Below are 21,205 nucleotides of genomic sequence, written 5' to 3'. Positions count from 1 at the left end.
TAGTTCAGAAAAATAAAATTGTGAATGTGAACTGTTCACTCTGAGCATGTATGAACTGAACTTGAACTAGTTCAGAAAAGCTGTTAACGGGCACAACACTGGCGTTTTGTCCCATCTCTCAAGAATCCCTGTTTTGTATTAATGATGGTGCTAGCGAAACCACTTTTTTTTGAGCTCTTGAAGTTACATTTTCTCACAAATGTTGGCTAAACTGTATGCTTTTGTTTATCTCTGTGGCATGAAAGAGCCTCAAATTTGACTTGTGCAGCCACCAATAGTCTTCAAAATAGTATCCAATATAGAAGGTCTTTAGCTGGAAATATGGCTAAACTACTAGTCAAAATGGCCAGTAAGCAAAAAGTTAGTGTCAAGAACTGTGAGTGGTGTGACAATTTTTTCTCGGATGCGAAGGAGAAATAGCTGTTCTTTCTAAGACATGCTTTTTATTGTTTTTTATTACTATTATCATTATTATTATTAATGATATTATTATTATTATTATTATTCAGGGAATGAACAAACGAATGCACTGTATAACAGATTGACGCCAACCCCTTGACATGGGACGCAAAACCAACAGATACAGTACAAATATCAGAACATGGCCTATGAAACGCATGGCACAAATGGTGCGCCATATTTCCCCAGCTGGAAAATACTCACTGAGAAAACGAGAGTGGAAAGGAATATTAAAGCAGGAGACTTGATAGACAGAATGTTTTAATGATTAATGAATATGAAAGCTGTTGTTGGGGGTATTAGGGAATCCAGGCATCCTTTGAGGTCTGCAAGAACACACCACTGTGTGTAAGCTGTTTCAAAGCTGTTTACTCTGTTGGCAGAGAATTGTGTATATTTTTTGCGGCTCGGGTTCACAACTGCACATTGCAAATCAAGATGACAGGTGATTACTGTTGTTGTTTTTTTCAACCCTGCCTGTTAAAATGATATTCTATGAGAAAGTGAAATGGAACCTCTACATCTAACTCCACATTTATCCAGGGACACAAACCAACACCCTGTTTTGTAACTAAGCTGCGTTGGATAAAAGCATCAGCTACAGTAAGTGTAGAGTAATGTTCATGGTACACAGGTCCACGTGTACCATGAAACAATAGCAATGAGAGATGGCAAACTGGCTCCCGGGCCAATGCTAGATATAAAGTGTGTGTATGTTTACTCTTTTTGTTGTTTATGTTCTTGTGTGTATTCCTTCAGACACACTCTGTGGAAGCGGTTGCAGGCTGTAGTGACTTCCTGTTTGGCCCAACTGCTGTCAGTGCTGGACCGTGACTGCAACCTGGATCTCCTGCTGGACCCTCAGCTGCCTGAACCCCTCAAGGCCCTCTGGATACACATACTGCAAAACGACAAGCTGCTAGAGGTGTTCTACACCAGACTGGACAGGTACAAAGCCCCACACCAATGAAACATGTGCTTTTCAGCTTTCCATCACAGTTTTTTACATATAAAAGCAAATAAGATTCCCACACCATCACCCTTACCATCCCTTATCTTTTTCAACATTTCAATCCAGTTACCATACTCACAACATATAGGTAGGTCACCAGATGGAAAAATTAGGCCGTTTTCCAAAATGACCGGTTTTCATACATTATTCACTATACTCTAGGGTATTCATGAAAGATTAACTTATTTCAGCACTGTTCTGTCCTATTTGCTTACATAAATGTTTAACAAAGGAAAGTGCTCAGAACAATGGTTGAATAGCATATAGAAAGTCCATGTCTGGGAAAATAGGGCTATTGTTCTACCAAGGTTTTTGCAGTGGATTACAGACCGCAAGGCCTATTGGAAGAGATTGAAACTCGTGGCCATCTCAATTTTTCTCCAAACTTTATATATAAAAACTTTATATATAAAAATATGGCTGCCATTTTCTGCAACCGCTTATTTTCATGCACTTGTCTTATACTGTAAAGTTATATTCGTAAAACATTACCTAACATACAAACATACAAAGGTTGAATAAACTGAAAAAATTAAAATAAAGTTATTACAGTGTAGGCCAAAAGTATTGGCACCCCTTCAATTCTGTCAGATAATACTCAATCTCTTCCAGAAAATGAAAACACAAAGGAGAATGAAAAAAAAAGTCTAATGAATGATCATTTTACACAAAAACTCCAAAAATGGGTCGAACAGAAGTATTGACACCCTCAGCCTAATACTTGGTAGCACAACCTTTAGACAAAATAACTGCGAACAACCACTTCTGATAACCATCAATGAGTTTCCTACAACGCTCTGCTGGAATTTTAGACCATCCTTGAGGTGATTTGAAGGGTGTGTTCTCCACACTGCCGTTTTGAGATCTCTCCATAGGTTTTCTATGGGATTCAGGGGTGGACTCCTACATTATGCTGCAAAATTTGTTGATAGTCTACAGACTTCTTACAAGTAGGCTATTCCACTTACATCCAAACGGAATACACTCAGCATTGCATTGCTAATGCATCTCGTGTATGGTAAAACATTTTCTTCCGTTTCTTCAGACATTAGTAGGCCTAATGTCACTCACTACCCATATCCCAAATGTGTCGCAAATTACATTATTTCAACTATAAGGATATACAACAAATCAATGTTATATCAAACCCCAGTACAACTGAAAACACAACTGTTAGCAGAAATCTGGCGGCAGTACGCAGATTTCTTGAATGAGGGAACTTTGGCAGTAAACTGGATGACGTACCCCAGATTACGGTGTGCTTTAGGGGACAAACAGAAGAGGTTGCCGCTTCAGACTTCAAGGGACACTGTGTAATGTTTTTCGTTGTTTATTTCCAGAATTCATGCTGCCAACTCACTAATGTCACCTTTTTCATGAATACTTACCACCAGCATCAAATTCTAAGTATTCATTATGACTGGAAAAATTGCACTTTTCATACATGAAAAGGGGGATCTTCTCCATGGTCCGCCATTTTGAATTTCCCAAAATAGCCATTTTTAGCTGCAAAAATGACTGTACTTGGACCATACTAGAAAATATTTGTTTATTACTTGGTAAACTTTCATGTAAAGATCAAATTTGGCAATAGGCAGCCCAGTTTCAATGAGCAGCATAGTTGCAGTACCTTTTTTTGACCATTTCCTGCACAGTGTCCCTTTAAGCAAGTTGATAAGGCCTATTGCTATTGTGCCCATTGCCCAATTATCATATATTTTTCAGAAAGGCTCAAAACTGTCGACGTCCAATATAACTCAATAGCTCGTATCTCACCATATTTTCCATAATTTTATTATTATTATTATTATTATAATTATTATTATTATTATTAGGCCTATTATTATTAAAACAATTTTGAGAACTCACGCCCAAGGGGGCGTGGGACGTGGCGTGAGGGGGCGTCGCACCCAAACGCCCCCTCGTGGCGCCGGTGTCCTGTCTAAATGAGCGACCCGTCGAAATGTGATTCTTTTCGCTACTGAGCATGCGCACGCATGCGCACACCCTCGCGGCGGTTTTCGCGGGTGATTGCCCATCGAATTGTGCTACCGCAGTTTACAAACTCGAGATGGCAGGAAGGATCATGCATCTGATCAAGCACTGGTGGGGATGTTTTGAAAATATGATTCCGGTCATTAAAAGAGGTGTTGCCCATAAATTGACAGACATCTGCCAAAACAAAGCCACAATACGCTATCTGCTATCTGGGAATCTCTAAACTGCGCTTGTTTATCCCCATAGCACATAATTTCATATGGCAATGTTGCCTTGCGAGACAGGCCCACGTCGCATTGAAACCAAACCAACAGCAAATGGCTGCATTAAACAACCCGTAGCCAGGTCCCAAACACTTTCTCCAGTCCGAGTCCTGTATTTGCGCAAACTCAGCTCAGTCTCTTTCATATGGCACGTTTCTTAACTTGCTCAAACGAGAGGCTCATGTTTTTTTTAGTGGTCAGCAGCCGCACGTTCTTATTTAAGATTGCACACCCCTGTCCGTGAAATAAATAAAGTAATGGTTATTAAAACAGTCCTATGTGGACCATGGCCGATTGAAACGTCTTCCACGGAAAATCAAGGTAGCTCATTTAGATGAGGCAGCGCAAATCGCTAGAACACTATCGAGTAAGGCTACCGGTCGCTCATCTCGACGAGGCAACTCATCTCGACAGAACACCGGCCCTGCCTGCAGTCAGCCTGGTCATAACAACTTCTCGGGCACCTTCACTTATTCAACATCCCAATTGCGCTTTTGCAAAAAAAAAAAATCATGACATTTCTGTTATCGATGAAGTGATCACGAGGCCACAAGCACAAGGGAGGACGGCAGTTGGGATAGCGGTGCATTTCCCAGAAACACAACCACCAGTGGGGAAGGATTTTTTGTAAGTGACATCGGCACTTTGGTATCTAATTTTCTGATGCTGGCGATGGTGGATTTTGGTAATTTGCACAGACATTATAAGTAACCCCTGACCAATAATACATTTTGATTTCATCATAAAAACAACGTCCAAGTGGTAAATTGATTGACATGACCTAGCTAGCCCCTTCAAGCTAACCAGACTATGCCAGGCGGGTCACACGGTGGGTGTTGTGTTCACAACTAGTTTTCTTTTCAACCATTCAAAATCTTGAAATGAGACGCCACTTCGGTGACAGAACAACAAGGCCCATGACATTACATTACATTACATTAGTAGGCCTATTTAGCAGACGCCTTTGATCAAAGCGGCCAGTGTTGGGGGTAACGCGTTACTAAATAACATCGTTACGTAATTTAATTACTTTTGGCACTAACGTAGGAACGTAACGCATTACTCTTAAATTTTCAGTAATTTAATTGCAGTTACTGCGCTGCTGTTCCTTCCTCGTGCATGCAAGGTCTTTCACTGGGACTTTCATGAGCCCATTGCTCTGTGATGTGGTTATCCTATACTACAATACTTGGAGTTCCACCTTCATTCTAACCTTTTAATTTAGTGCCATAGAGGGAAAGTGAAAGTGATTCGCTGCGCAGTTAAATCTACAGTCATTCCGAGTTCATCGTTACGCAAATGCATTCTAAAAACAGCTGTACCCCATATCGCAAATGCCATAGCCTCTTTTGTGCTCACTGATGACAATTAAATAGGCTACACGGCAACAAAAACAATTTGGGTAGCTCCGTCAGCAGCAGCAGCCAGCGCAAGTCAAGTAATTTGGAATAATAATGTGAGAACAACAGCGCAAGCAACACCATGGCGTTGAGGCCGCCACGTTCTTCAGGCTATTCAAATGTGCCTGATCAAACCGTCTTCCAGCACGAACGGATTCTGCATTCGGCAGAATCTTTAATAATAATGTTGATGCATATGCAATGCAATGCGCAGGAAACTGAAAGGCTTTGGAGTAGCCTAAGCTGCAACATCTAGGAGAGGATGTAAGCAGAGTGTCCTACCTACAACATTTCTGTTTGGTATGGCCACCTCACCTTACTCATTCTGTTTTTATTCTGTGAGACCAAAAGTTATTTTAATGCTGACATGACATGACAATTCTATTCTATGGTGTAATATTAGACTAGATTCAAATGTATTGACACTGTTATAAACAGGCCTACAGGGCAATCATGAAATGCATTTTAGATGTGAGAATGACAATAGGCCTATATGAGGGATTCCATAGAGGTAGGCCTACAGTTTGCACAGATTAAAATATTAGGCCATTTACACAGCCGGCCTACAACCTTGGGAAGCAGGTGTATTATGAGGTGTGCTGGTTAAAATCCCTTTTCCCGTGAAAAAGTAAAGTAAAGTAATAAGTAACAAGTTACTTTTTAAATTTAGTAATAAGTAAAGTAATTCAGTTACAATTGAACGCAGTAACTAGTGTAAAGTAACTAACTACCTTTAAAAAGTAACTTACCCAACACAATTTAAAAAAGAACAGGGTAAGGTACAATGTACAGTTGCAACACTGATAGCATTGTCCTTCAAAGAGTATGGAAGAGGACAATGCATTAAAAAGTAGCAAAGAAGTAAACAAAAGACCTCAAGGTGCAGTGTACAGTTGCAACACTGACAACATTGTCAAGCACAGGTAATAGACGCAACATTAAATAATAGGAAGGTAACAAGGCATATTGGATAATAAGCAAGACATCTAGGCGCAGTGTACAGTTGCAACACTGGCAACAATGTCCAACACTGTAATAAGAAAAAATAAGTAAAGGATTTAAAAAGGATGTTAAAGCAAATTAGGTACATAAAGATGTCAGGTAGGCTACATAAGAGATGTTAATAGCAGTGGCTTAAGAAAAGACCTCAGAGATTAAGACTAAGGAAAGAGACTAAACTAAAGGCTACAAGGTGAATAGAATTAGTTATGTTCGAGTGTTAAGCAGGGGAGCTTTCTCGGAAGAGATGAGTCTTCACTAGCTTCTTGAAGGTTGAGAGGGATGACCCTGCTCTTGGAGCAACTGGTAGCTTATTCCACCATTGAGAGACAATGACGGGTCATTCCATGTCAATTCACACGCCTTCCCCACATGACCCTCTCCGATTTACCCGATATCTCACATACAGGTACCTTTTGATGTCAATTGAAAGAATACCAAGTATTAGTACCCTATGTCTAACGGTTGCGGAGATGAAGCCCTCCAAAGTTGGGGTGCCATGCCCACTTTTCAAGCCTCTGAATTGCATACAAAATTTACAAGCAGGTTTTGACACCTCTGGTTTTAGTTTGAAGGAAGATACAGGCCTAAAAATCATTATGACCCCTCAATATGACCCTGTCTACCAGATGATGTACTTACAAATAACATGCCTTGATTATTTTTGGCTATATTAAGCCTTAAAAACTGAATTTGTGAAAAGTGTGATGAAGAGTCCTGCCATTTTGGGGTTCCAGATCTTGGAAACTATGTATGCTTTGGGAGTTATAATTGATGTTCCATCATATTTGGGAACTGTACAGTGTATTCCAAAAAAAGTACTGCACTCAGACTTTTAATGATGGAATAGGAGGGACTCAAAAACAGCTATTGGACAAAACGACCCTACGGTACCCCTTACTTCAGGCCTCAAATTAACCATGTGGGCACTTGATGACTGGAACGCCCTTTTAACCCCATATAGAATAGCACTGTATCAAACATTCAAGCTTAGAAAAACTTTGTTTTTCAAAGTTCTTCATATTAATCTTGGCCTTCAAGTATATGTTTTTCTCTATGTCTTATCACAGTGTCTGTTTTGTCTGCTGCCATCTGCTGGTCAAAAAACGCAACAACAGTGTAATGTAAGAAAACAAAATGGGTTGGAAAATTTTGCCCATAATTAACCAATAAAGTAGCTTAGAAATCTAGACGCCCCTGGGGGTCAAGCTCGCTAGGCTACCAATAAAGCACTTTAATTCTACAGTATATTGCTATATATTAATTATGATTTTAACAAGCATTATGCAGAATGCTCAATCATGATTACATTTCTACCAGGACACCCCCACCCCCATGTCTGGTAGAAATGTAGTCCAGGGTGAGGCCATCTTGGGACTGGCATCATGATTGAGCATTAAGCAGTCACACTTAGGAAATTATTGAATCTATAAAAATTCATCATGATTGTTAAAATCATAATTAGTATATAGCAATATACTGTATCATAATTATGTTGCTTTATTGGTAAATTATGGGCAAGATTTTCTAGCCCCTTTTGTTTTCTTACATTACGCTGTTGTTACTTTTTTAGACCAGCAGATGGCAGCAGACAAAACTGGCACTGTGATAAGACATAGACAACAACATATACTTTGAAGGCCAAGATTAATATGAAGAACTTTGAAAAACAAAGTTTTTCCAAGCTTGAATGTTTGATACAGTGCTACTCTACATGGGGTTAAAAGGGCGTTCCAGTCATCAAGTGCCCACATGGTTAATTTGAGGCCAGAAGTAGAGGGTACCGTAGGGTCATTTTGTCCCAAAGCTGTTTTTGAGTCCCTCCTATTTTATCTTTTCAAGTCTGAGTGCCCTACATTTTTTGGAATACACTGTGCAGTTCCCAAATATGATGGAAAATCAATTATAACTCCCAAAGCATACATTGTTTCCAAGATCTGGAACCCCAAAATGGCAAGACTCTTCAACACGCCTTTCACAAATTCAGTTTTTAAGGCTTAATATAGGCAAAAATAATTAAGGCATGCCATTTGTAAGTACATCATCTGGTAGACAGGGTCATATTGAGGGGCCATGGTGATTTTTAGGCCTGTATCTTCCTTCAAACTAAAACCAGAGGTGTCAAAATCTGCTTGTAAATTTTGTATGCAATTCACAGGCTTGAAAAGTGGGCATGGCACCCCAACTTTGGAGGGCTTCATCTCCGCAACCGTTGGACGTAGGGTGCTAATACTTGGTATTCTTTCAATTTACATCAAAAGGTACCTGTATGTGAGATATCGGGTAAATCGGAGAGGGTCACCTGGGGAGATTCTAGGGAATCATGTGAATTGACATGGAATGACCCTGACGGAAAACCGTCTGGAATGGGATTGCCTTGTGTGAGTAGAGGGCAAGGCTAAACGGTTGTTGGTATTGGAGGAACGCAACGCCCTTTTAGGAATGTGTATGTCAATGACTAAATAGGTCGACATGAGACCTGAACAAGGACAGCTAGCTGCTGCCCACACCTGTTGTTAAAGACCAAAAAAAAGCTAGCTATATTACACAACCATTTCACAAGCCCAACATTGATCACCATTTCGCTGGTAGATAAATGAGGGACCTGAGGTTGAGCATTTTTGAACTTTGAACGCTATTTACTACACAACCCTGCAAATGCGCTCATTCAGCAAAGCAGCTGTCAGCTACAATGGCGGTAGCATCACAGCCAGTTTATAGAACCTCTCTGGTAGCATCTTCATATGAAAGGAGGCGTGTACTTGAAAGGTTATGGTTTTTTTTTGTGATGTTTCACCAATTTAAAAAACAGCACATTTCAATCTATTTTGTTCTGAGGATGGGGATGGTGATTCATCATCATTTTTTCAAACAGCTTATAAAATGAATCCCTACGCAATATTATGTGTAGATTTCATCATGAAAACAACTTAAACATCGCCCTTTAAAAATGTTGCCGCATCAATTCTGGAACTGAATTGAATTGTCCATGCCCCGCATTGCATTGCATTGCCGAAATCGATTATTGTTGACACCACTTATAATTACTAAACTATTTAAGATTGAATGGAAACTGAAACAGATTAGGATAGCCTACATACAAGAAACAGACCCGGCTGCAGAACTAAGGTGTTGGACGACATTTGATGGGGTATGGGGGAGCACCTTGGCAGGGGGTGTTGGGGTCCTCCCCCAGTTTGAGCTCAACACAGAACTGTATACGGTACGATCTCATTATTTCAGGTCCTTAAAGCTGTACAAAGTTGGCAAAACTTCACTGATGCACAAATAAGTCTAGCTGGCATTTTCAAGAAATTGAAATCATGCATGTTCACGTAGTGTTTCACATTTAGGTCTACTGACAATATCTATATAGTGTAGCCTATTTATTTATTTATTAGGGCTGTGGTGGTTAAGCACTGGTGGCATTTTATGTTACAGTTTATATTTACAGTATTCAGAAAAAAGCAAATTTGTTGTATATAATGACCATATCAGCATGTTTAGGTAAATAGGTCCAGGGGGGCACAGCAGCTCATCTGGGGGGGCAATGTCCCACAGTGCCCCTCCATGGCGCCGGCTCTGCAAGAAACAAAAGAACTTGAAATTAACAGGCAACAGGCCCAACAGCGTGTCTGTGAGGAAAGCCCCTCCTTCTTTCTCTGTCACCATCCACTCTCTCCCAGTCTCTCCCTCATCTGTTGCCGGTGTTTCAGCGACTATAAAACTAATTGTCTGGCTGTCAACTTTAAAAACAATGACGTTGATATGTTCATCCTGACAACGTGAAGTTGTTGCGTGCTGACTGCGGCAACTACCATACATGCTATTACTCAAAATATCTGTAGCTAACTGGAGAAGACTAGTCATTTGCAAATTAGAAGTGAAACGTTGCACACCTCAGAAAATCAGACCATGTTGTTTGTTGCAACTATGAATGATGAAAATGAAGGGGGGAATGCTGAAAATCCAAAGGCAAGTAAAGATGCCCTTCTTGGGCGCTGAGTTGCAGCCATGCACAGAGCCAGCACCTTACATGTGCAGCGCCTGGTGTGCAAGGCCTGCGTGAGGAATTTAATATCTTGCGATCGTTTTTTTTTATCGACATGTTTTTCCGATCACCTATCAGGCTGTTTTAGCCTGATGCCTGATTTTTTATTGTGCGCCCCCTGCAGGTTCGAGGAGAAGACCATCCTGGTGCCGAGCTCCATGGGGGCTGGTAGGGCTCTGGCCTGCAGCCTGCCCTTCAGCTGGAGGATCAGGGACTACCTGGAGGAACTCTGGGTCAACACCGTACAAATAGAGGGTAGTCTGTCAAGGCCATGGCAATGGGGAAATATTTATTCACAAACAGCACTTTTGAGCAAGCTTTAGTCTGCTGCATCATTCCACTTCTGTGTGTGCAATCAGTGTAGCAATTATTTACTAAGAAAAATGATCGAAATAAGGTTCACATTGAGATTCACTGGCCTTATGAGACTATATTTGATATTTATTTGATTTTGACCCCGGGTGGGTATCGAACCTGCGTTGCCAGTGTAGCAGTGCAGTGCCCTACCATTTGAGCCACGGAAGGGACAGCTGCTTGTGTTTTTGTGATAGTATAGAACAGTGTTTCTCAACCTTTTTTTTAGGCGAGGCACCCTTTCAATTCATGAAAAATTTCAAGGCACCCCAAACCAACAAGCCGTAACATGGCATCGTATCCGATACCACAAAAGCTTAGAAAAGTAACCCATTTAGAGACATCACACGAGCTACATTCGAAGTTGCAGCTGACTGGGGTGACCTTTATTGTGTGTAAATGGCAGATGAAAGATGACCACCGACTGAAGTCCCTGAAGTCCACTGACTAGCATTAACTTACCAATTTAGACAAATATGTATAATATTACATAATTTATTTATCAGCCACGTTTCCGCGGCACCCCTGAGGAGAGCCCGCGGCACCCCAGGGTGCCCCGGCACCCCTGTTGAGAAACACTGGTATAGAATATACTGGCAACATAATTATCTACATGGTTCCAATTTTTCTGAGGGCGGGCAGCATGCATTGCCTTGCATGTGAAGAAAATGAATTGAGAAAAAAAAATCTGTGATCTACCTTTGTTAACCCCATCCCAACCTTCACAGTGGGAAAGGCAGAGAAAGACAGCTGGCGGCTAACTGGTCTCATAGAACTCAAGGTTAACTGCTAGCTTGGAGGTGAAATTTGCACGGCCATATCCAGAGAACGGTTCAACGTACAGGTGAACGGTAAAACCCTATTATTTGACTCAAGGAGAGGTGTAAAATAAGCTTATTTTCAAAAATGGGACAGTATCACTGTATCACCATATAGGATTGGTGGGCCATTTTGAGGTATAATGCGTGCAATGATCAACCAAATGATTGTGAAGAAAGAATCCCACCAACATGTGCTTAACAGAGTATATGCATAGAATTGTCTTTTATTTTGTAAAACATAATATAAAATAAGAAAACATGTGAGTGCTAGCACTTGCGTAACTATTTGATCAGATGGTATACTGATATGATCAGAAGTTTAATCTGTTAGAAGCAGCTTACAAGTGCAGCCCATTTGTTTTGGGCTTTAGACATCAGTCAGCATTTGTTATTATTATTATTACAAGGTGTATCGATAGTTGAAACCTTCTTTCTTTGCATAGGTCACATAGGTCTTCTTTCTTTCTTTGCATAGGTCACAGTCATAAACAGTTGGAGAATATCTATTTTGGGACTCCTCTGGGCAGGGAGGTCAAACAATCAGATGCTGGTGTACAGGAGATGATTCTGCAGCGCTATCTCCTGGATTTTGTTGTCATGACAATGAAGGTGACATCGGAGGAGGAGTTAAATGTGAGCACCTCAACTGTTAGCCACTGCACCTTTTTTAAGAATGTATAGCTATCTTGATGTCTTAAATCTGTTTTCAACTAAAATAATATAGACATTCATAAATTGTAAAGTAGCTGCAGCTGTCTGGAAAAGTAAACACAACTTACAAAAATGCTTTAAAAAAATATTGTGTGTGTGTGTGTGTGTGTGTGTGTGTGTGTGTGTGTGTGTGTGTGTGTGTGTGTGTGTGTGTGTGTGTGTGTGTGTGTGTGTGTGTGTGTGCATTTGTGCCCATTCATATGTTTGTGAATGTGCGTGTAGCTGCTATGTACTGCTCTGCTGTGCTGTGTGAATGAGCTGTATGACAATGTGCGTGAGGAGGGGGAGACGGAGCAAGCTGTGGCTCTGTCCTGGGTCCACTCTGCCTACCACCACTTCTGCACACGCCTGCAAAACCTCTCCAGGATGCTCTCCATAGAACCACACATCACACGCTACCTGCTCGACAATACACAAATAAGACAAGGACAGGAGCTGGTAAGACACACACACACACACACACACACACACACACACACACACACACATACACACACACACACACACACAAGCACAGACAGCTGGATGCGGCGTGATGCAATATTTGACAGACTGGAATGGAGAGGTCTGCTCACAGGAACGGTACATACATAGGCATGCTCTCTGAAATCCCACTATTCACAAAACTATTTCACAAAAAAGTGTATTTTAAGTGCCAAATGTTGTCTTTATTATTTGAGGAAGATATAGGCTTGTGGTATGTGAGCTTCAGGCACTATACAGGCTGATAGTTCACAGGGTGGCATGCAAAGCTCTCCCAACATTTTCAAAGTATACTGTATCTTCATTCCGTTTAACTTGCCTTCTTTTTCATTTAATTTCTGGTATGTGTGTGCGTGTCTGCGTGTGTGCCCTGTGCTATGCATGCTCTGTAGGTGCTGGACGTGTATGCAGCTCTAGCATGTGTGGAGTCACTGGATTCACCTCTGGAAGACAAGGAGCAGTGTTGTGATTGGCTGAGGAGGGTGAAGCAGCTGCAGGTGCCAGTAGAGTTGGTGTGTGCTGAGAAGAGCATCAGGGGCTACGGGGAGAAGAGCAAAGCCATTATCCCTGTAGTACAGTGAGTAACAGACACACACACACACACACACACACACACACACACACACACACACACACACACACACACACACACACACACACACACACACACACACACACACACACACACCAGAGCAAAAGCAGATGATGTGCAAAACTCACAACAAAAACAACAAAATGTATAATTGCAGTGTACACACATGTATATCGTGTGTGTGTGTGTGTGTGCGTGTGCGTGTGTGTGTGCGTATGCGTGTGTGTGTGTGTAGGCATGGCTAGAGTCGTCTCGTGTCTCTGTCTCTGTTTGTGGAGCACATGCTGTACATCCAACCTGTGGACCCCGAATTCATCCCTCTACTGGTGGACTGCGTCAAAAAACTTGGAGAGGTCAGCGCCTAAAAAAAACCAATAAAAAATTACATACACAGTGTGATTCACTGGCCCTACAGGGGCTGTAGGTGATATGTGTTTCATTTACAAAATCAACTGTTTACTTGAGAGTGAAATAATAATCCTGCCAATACCGTTAAGGTCAAAATTATTAGCTCCCCCTTCATCATTGTTTGTTGCCTTGACAATACCATCAACAAGTTTTTTTGTTATTTTGGAAAAGAATACACTATGAAGACAATGTGCAATATCTGCAACGTAATTCAGTTTTTTGAATGGCAGATGGTGTGACCATTAATTACGTGGAACCAGTCAAGCGTCTAGAATCTTTATTTGGAATGTCGATGGTATCTACAATGTTCTAGAATCATGCACATGATCTATGGAAAATTAAATAATCTCACTGTCGGAGTTCCAAACAAAGATTCTTGGCGCGTCTAAGTTACAAGTATCCATTATTGTAGCACTGATCTTGCGTGCTAGATTCTGGTGCAGTTGGCATGGTTCCTACAACTTTACAGACAGTAATAGTTTAACAAGTCCGACAAGCAGACAACAGATGCGTCCGTCTATGCCAGTTCCAACCTTTTTTTCCCCCAAACGCCCCCCTGGCCTCCTCATAACCTGTCAACGCCCCCCCTGAGGATGTGCTTTTCGTTTAATGGTCATATTGCCCATGGAAACTCCACATAGTGTGGCAGGCAGCGAAATGACGAGACAATTTTATGCAATTTATAATAAGCCTACCATGCTTGGATTTGGAAAAGAGCGATATGATTTCAAATTTCAAATGGATCAAGTACATTACAAATTACCAGACATTGTTAGTATTTATCAACCTTTATCACACCATTTCAGCGTCATGTGCAGGTGGGAAAGAATCTAAACATCGACACAATGTTCAATACTTACAGAGCCCAGTGCACAAATAATTTCCATAGAATGGTCCAAGGTGTAAGTAAAGCTGGCATGTGCAATAAAGCAATGCGAGTGGCCGCAGGTTTGCTGTTTTGTCCCACTATGCAACAGGTGAACAGAATTCGGCTGAAGGGTACGCTACGCTTAGCTACCTCAAAATTAAAATGCATAGCTGCTATTATGACGTGGTGTTCGGTTACCGTGTGCGCGACTATGAAAAGGCACACAATCAACATTTCATCACCATTGTAGTGAAGCACGATGACCGTGCGCAACCAACAAGTAAAGCTGGCGTGAGCAATAAGATCCTATTGTGGCCGATTTAAAGAAAGCGTTTCAGACAGACGGACAGACGGACGGACACAGCCCCTTATAGAGATGCTTGGACGCATCTAAAAATATCCTAATGGCTGATAAGCGGGATAACGGCCTTCAAGGTCAACCGGTTCCACAACGTTAATGGCTTGTCAGAGGTAATAGTAGAGTATATCCATGGAAAATAAACTAATATGAAGACGAATCTGACATTTGGAAAACGAGGACGGCATGAAAACATACAAAACCAGTATTAAATATTCATTCCTGCGGAGGAAAATAATGTTGTCTTCACTTTCTGTATTATATGAAAAATAAATGTGTGATAATGTCCAAAACAGTGAATAGTTAGTGGAATTGGCAAATAACATCCAAGGACTTAAAAGCGCACCCGAATCGTAGAATCAGCCTACATAAAGTACAAATTATGGCATTGACAAATAATGTGTACATTCAAGGGGGTAGCCCCCAGTGGCTCCCCGATGGAGCAGCGCGGTAGGACATGGAGGAGGATGGGGCAGAGAACTGGTCAATTAGTTCCCCCCCACCGACCTGGCAGGTCAGGATTCGAACCGGTAATCTTTGAGTTAAGTCTAACACCCTAACTACTCACCCATGACTATATCCATGACATGCATGTTTGCTCCTGAAGGTTGCCCCTTTTGGTGTTTCCTCATACAGAATTATTAGGTGAAAGAATAAAGTACAAATTGTACATGGCATTGTGTCAAATGTATATGCATTCTCAATGTAAATTCACACAAATTTAAGTTTTCTGTTTGAATTTTGGATGTAAAGAAGGTCCATAGGCAGGCCTACATATGAAGAGTTCAGATGCAAAACCCCCTAAGTGCCTTTTCAGAAAATAATCTTAATTCATTTTTATTTAATACAAAGCTATCAAAATTGCATATGTTTTTATTTTATTTATGTAATATAACTATTTATATGTATTATCAAGTACATGAATGTAAACCAAACAAATAATGGGGTTCTCTAAAAATATGGAAGTGAAGGTCTTCAGAAATGTAGTTAGGGGTTTTTGCATCTGAACTCTTCATATGAAGAGTTCAGATGCAAAACCCCCTAAGTGCCTTTTCAGAAAATAATCTTAATTCATTTTTATTTAATGCAGAGCTACTATAATTGCTTATTTTTTTTATTATTTATATAATATAACTATATGTATTATCAAGTACATAAATGTAAACCAAACCAACAACGGGGTTCTCTGAAAATATAGAAGTGCAGGTCTTCAGAAATGGAGTTAGGGGGTTTTGCATCTGAACTCTTCATATCATTTGTACATTTCATTGTCATGGCGTGGGTATGTGATTTTTTGTCAGACATAGTCCTACTGTCAACGACAACGGCAAAAATCCTCAACCTAATCAGGGGTACATTTCTTGAAACCATAGTTGCTTACAGCCCAAGTTGCTAAATGGCTAACAACTACGCTCTCAAGAAACACACCCCAGTGTAGTCATAGCCTAAGTCGTTAAGGAATTACACCTTATCTGACATTTGTATGGATACTCTATGAGTTGCCAAAACTTTGTATGTTTCATTTTACACAATTCTAACAAAAACTGTGTTGTAAGGAAGAACTTATTCTGTTATTTGTATGGATAATCTATGAGGGACTTGGCGTCATATAAAGGTTTAGCTGTTGCTAAAATTTCATATGTTTCATTTTACACTAATCTACCAAAACAAATACAAAAAATCATATAGGCCTAAATCTTTAAGAATTCATATAAAACTTGTAAGAATTGTGTATGAATTTTGTATATATATATTCCATATGTGTAAGCTCTCACCAAACCTGCTCAGCAAAAGCTGAGGTTAGATATGGCTGCAGCCAGGGAGACCCCATTCGCCGAAAGGGGGGTTAGGAGTGTGGAGGACATAATTGTGACAAGAGGCAGTATTGAGATTTGTATGTTATTTTTGGAATTCTGACTCTGGCAATGTAGTTTTGCCACGAAATTTGCATTCTCAAGATTCGGTTGATATCATGATCTTTGACCTAAGGTTCGAGAAACAGCACAATTTTTAATGTTTTTTAAATGTTTTTTTTATTATTTTGAAAAAAAACTATTAATGATCATTTGAAGGTAAAGAAGGTTACAAGGTGCTACTAAGTACAAACCCCAACTCCGATGAAGTTGGGACGTTTGGTAAACAGTGAATAAAATCAAAATGCTATCATTTTCAAAACATTCAATCTATTCATTAGATGGAGAATAGTGAAAAGACAACATATTAAGTGTTAAAACTGAGAAAAAATACTGTTTTGGGGGACATATGTACTCATTTCTAATTTGATAAATCCAACACGTCTCAAAAGAGTTGGGACGGGGACAATAAATGGCAGCAAATGTCGAGGAAGACTAAAAACAAAACAAAAGACAACACTTAACAGTTAAATACATTAACCGATGAGATGATTTTATATAAAAAACAGTGTTAATTCCTATCTTGGACATGATTTCACCAGCTTAAATGGTGGGTGTATTCCTTGTCATGTTTTGCAATGTTTTCCTTTCTGTAGTGCTTACAGTGTGACAGGTCTTGACCAAAAACCCACCATTTTATCACCTGCTGGTCCTTATGATGGAGCCAAACTGTTAAAACATAGTAGAGAATGCAATTTGACCTTACTATGTGGCAGTAATCGAAGATCTCCCTTCAAAATATAATGCATGAGTGGCTTTTCATGCTGTTTAAAACCCATTTATACCATTCAGCACTGTATTTAACTCTACAGATGAGTGAGAACATCTTAACCAATGCACTACTGCACCCGCATGCCATCATGGAGGCTGACTTTTGAAGCTAGCACTAACACAAGTTGGATGGTCCATTTTTACTGTAGCACAGGATGTGGAATGCTCTATTATTGTCAAAAAGAATGGACTTCTACAACTTCTGCTGACTTCTGTAAGCAAAGGACAGTTTCCCATGTCTTCTGGGTCTATTTCAAGTGAGCTCAGGTGCTTAAGAGAATGTTACACCCCTGTATCATTTTCATGCATTAAGCATTCTTAATATGGTAAATTTTCAATAGCTCTAGCACTCCAGGAATTAGAGTGAGACTACAGCCAATATATACAGTGCCCTCCATTATTATTGGCACCCCTGGTTGAGATGTGTTAAAAGCCTTAAAATAAATTCAGTGTTTATTGCAGAAGAATACTGTCACACTGAAAATTGTAGGAAAATGTAGCCTTCAACTCAAATGAATTGTAAGAAAATAAAAAAAATCCCTGACTGAAAAATAATTATTTTTCATTAAATCACCTGTTCCACAATTATTGGCACCCTTAACAATTCCCAGGAAATAAATATAATTGAAGCATTTCTGTCATTTCTACAGTAGTTTACAAAGTTTACCAGAGTATGTAGGAACATTTAATTAGTAATTCATCACTTCCTGTTTCCCTGGGGTATAAATATGACGTGACACCAAGGCCATTTCTCTTATCCACTCTTAAACATGGGAAAGACAAAGGAACACAGCATACAAGTGAGGCAGATGTGCGTCGACCTTCACAGGTCAGGCAGAGGCTACAAGAAGATTGCCACTCAACTGCAGCTGCCCATATCCACTGTGAGAGGAATAATTAAGAAGTTCAAAACAACTGGAACAGTGGTAAACAAGCCTGGACGAGGACCCAAGTTTATTTTGCCACCACGCACAGTGAGGAGGATGGTAAGAGAAATCAAAAGATCTCCAAAGCTCACTGTTACAGAATTACAACAAATGGTAGCATCCTGGGGTCACAAAGTCTCCAAATCAACCATCAGGCGCTGTCTACACGCCAACAAGCTGTTTGGGAGGCATGCACGGAGAAAACCTTTCCTCACTCACAATCATAAACGCAAGCGTCTAGAGTTCACCAAGCGGTATTGGGGCTTCAACTGGGACCGTGTGCTTTGGTCAGATGAGACCAAGATTGAGCTTTTTGGCAACAAACACTCTAAGTGGGTCTGGCGTACCACGAAAGATGTGCATGCTGAAAAGCACCTCATACCCACTGTGAAGTATGGGGGTGGGTCAGTGATGCTGTGGGGCTGTTTCGCTTCCAAAGGCCCTGGGAACCTTGTTAGGGTGCATGGCATCATGAAAGCTTTGAAATACCAGGACATTTTAAATCAAAATCTGTTGCCCTCTGCCCGAAAGCTGAAGCTGGGTCGTCACTGGGTCTTTCAGCAAGACAATGACCCTAAACATATGGCCAAATCTACACAGAAATGGTTCACCAGACACAAAATCAAGCTCCTCCCATGGCCATCTTAGTCCCCTGACCTCAACCCCATTGAGAACCTGTGGGGTGAGCTGAAGAGGAGAGTACAGAGGAGAGGACCCAGGTCTCTGGATGATTTAGAGAGATTCTGCAAAGAGGAATGGCTGAAGATCCCTCTTTCTGTCTTTTCCCATCTTGTGAAACATTATAGGAGAAGATTAGGTGCTGTTTTGTTGGAAAAAGGGGGTTGTACAAAATATTAACACCAGGGGTGCTAATAATTGTGACACACATTATTTGATGTCAAATAATTATTTCTTTATGTGGGATTTTTTCCCCACTGAATAAATGCACTTGTATTGAAGGTTGGATTTTTCTCTTTTTTCCATTAAGGTCCCATATTATTTAGAAAAAAAATAAAATAATTGGAAGCTAAAAAACACATCTCAACCAGGGGTGCCAATAATTATGGAGGGCACTGTATATGTCATGAACCATACAATGATTTTATTAACAAAAATATGTCTTATATACACTCAATCGTGGTAAATCAAAGGGAATTCAAAAATGTATGTAATAACTATGGTAATTATTCCCTTTGCATCTTCAATTCTGAGTGACTCAGCCTCTCTGTGATGATCCTATACCTGGACACCTATATTGTCCGTCAGTACAATTCATTTTGAAATGTTCTTCTTTGTTGTTTTATCTTATTTGGATGTTTACTAAATTTCACTGATCCCCGTCCCAACTCTTTTGAGACGTGTTGGATTTATCAAATTAGAAATGAGTACATATGTCCCCCAAAACAATATTTTTTCTCGGTTTTAACACTTAATATGTTGTCTTTTCACTATTCTCCATCTAATGAATAGATTGAATGTTTTGAAAATGATAGCATTTTGATTTTATTCACTGTTTACCAAACGTCCCAACTTCATCGGAGTTGGGGTTTGTATTATATTATAACATGTTTAACTCATTGGCTGCCTTAGCCGTCGAATGACGTCATTTCGAATAGTGACGCCCCCTGCCTTCGACGTCGTTCGCCGATAATTGCGTTTTTTTACAGCCACGCCTTGAGGACGGTCTGACCTATGTTGTGTATTAATTTCACGCCTCTAGTCATGTTCTAACTGTTCCTGTAGGTGGCAGAAGTGTCCTTAGGAACAGTCAGGGCAGGGCATTAGCTCACATCAAGAGGAAATGTCAAGACAAAAACATCCCCTTTTACTATTTTAATCTCAAAAGTAGCATAGCAAAATCATTTTTGAAAGTAAAGCACCTGTGACAGTAGTCTACTTTCTTGCCCTCTGATTTTAACACAGGTATTCTACTGATTTTAGTGTCAGAGCCTGACAAAAAAAAAACTTCCTCTCATGACCAAAATACCCCCTGTTGCCATCTAGCTAGTAGGCATTGTAACTCCTTGCCCAAAAATACACCATGTTCAACCAGAGATTATCTGTGTGGCAACTGTTTCATTTTGGATAATGTGATCAGCCTACACAACATCAGGATGATGCGTACAAAAGATCATCTAACAGGAAAATGCACGGGATAGTGGTCACCTCAGTTGGGAATGTTTGGCTATTGTTTGCTATGCTAGCTAGCTAGCACGAAATCGCTAACAACTTACAACTAAGCCTAAATAAAGGAGCCTTGGTAAGTCAACTATTTTTACTCATTCTACATTTGCAGTTATGGATCTGTATAGTATGATCAGCTTACTGTATCATCAAAAAGACAGGGGGGTTGCAGATTCTTGGAGCAGAGTGTTCTAGCCTTTGTGTCTGGTCAGATACATTCAGCTCACATGAGAAAGCATTGCACTCAGCCTCAGACCAGCTAGCCTTCCCCACTCCAATCGGCTTGTGAAATGTTGGATATGTGATTAGTACTTTATCAAAAGAAAATTCATTGAACTATATATGACAAGATCACTATAGCAGAAACATGATGACAGTAATCATCAATCTGCAAATTGTCCGCTCTGTACAAGAAAGAAGGCCTTCTTGCATCTGTATCACTATTTCTCAGTTCGATACAATATCGTTTCAGCCCTAGCCCATTGTGCTGCGCAACATGTCTGACCTTGCAAAAACATCAACAACCCAATGTGTCACCCCACTTGATCCCAGCCAACATGCTCCTGGTGCGCCTCAGTCATCCTCAGGGCTACTCAGATTCAAACTTGAGGATTCACCTATCCCTGAGCATTGG

The 21,205-nt window shown here is 40.4% G+C and overlaps 1 protein-coding gene across 1 annotated transcript in view; it reads left to right on the top strand.

The window, feature by feature from the left end:
- Positions 1-21,205, top strand: part of LOC134448122 (E3 ubiquitin-protein ligase rnf213-alpha-like) — a 195,616-nt gene that overhangs the window by 79,977 nt on the left and 94,434 nt on the right. The window contains 7 exon segments of the mRNA XM_063197880.1: positions 1,219-1,407; positions 3,236-3,238; positions 10,307-10,437; positions 11,833-11,990; positions 12,291-12,506; positions 12,944-13,128; positions 13,379-13,496. Coding sequence (XP_063053950.1) covers positions 1,219-1,407; positions 3,236-3,238; positions 10,307-10,437; positions 11,833-11,990; positions 12,291-12,506; positions 12,944-13,128; positions 13,379-13,496 — 1,000 coding nt within the window.

This window comes from Engraulis encrasicolus, chromosome 4 (genome assembly GCF_034702125.1).
Source record: "Engraulis encrasicolus isolate BLACKSEA-1 chromosome 4, IST_EnEncr_1.0, whole genome shotgun sequence".
Classification (NCBI taxonomy): domain Eukaryota; kingdom Metazoa; phylum Chordata; class Actinopteri; order Clupeiformes; family Engraulidae; genus Engraulis; species Engraulis encrasicolus.
Note: the sequence above shows the minus strand (reverse complement) of the source record. Positions and strands in the feature narration are given on the sequence as shown.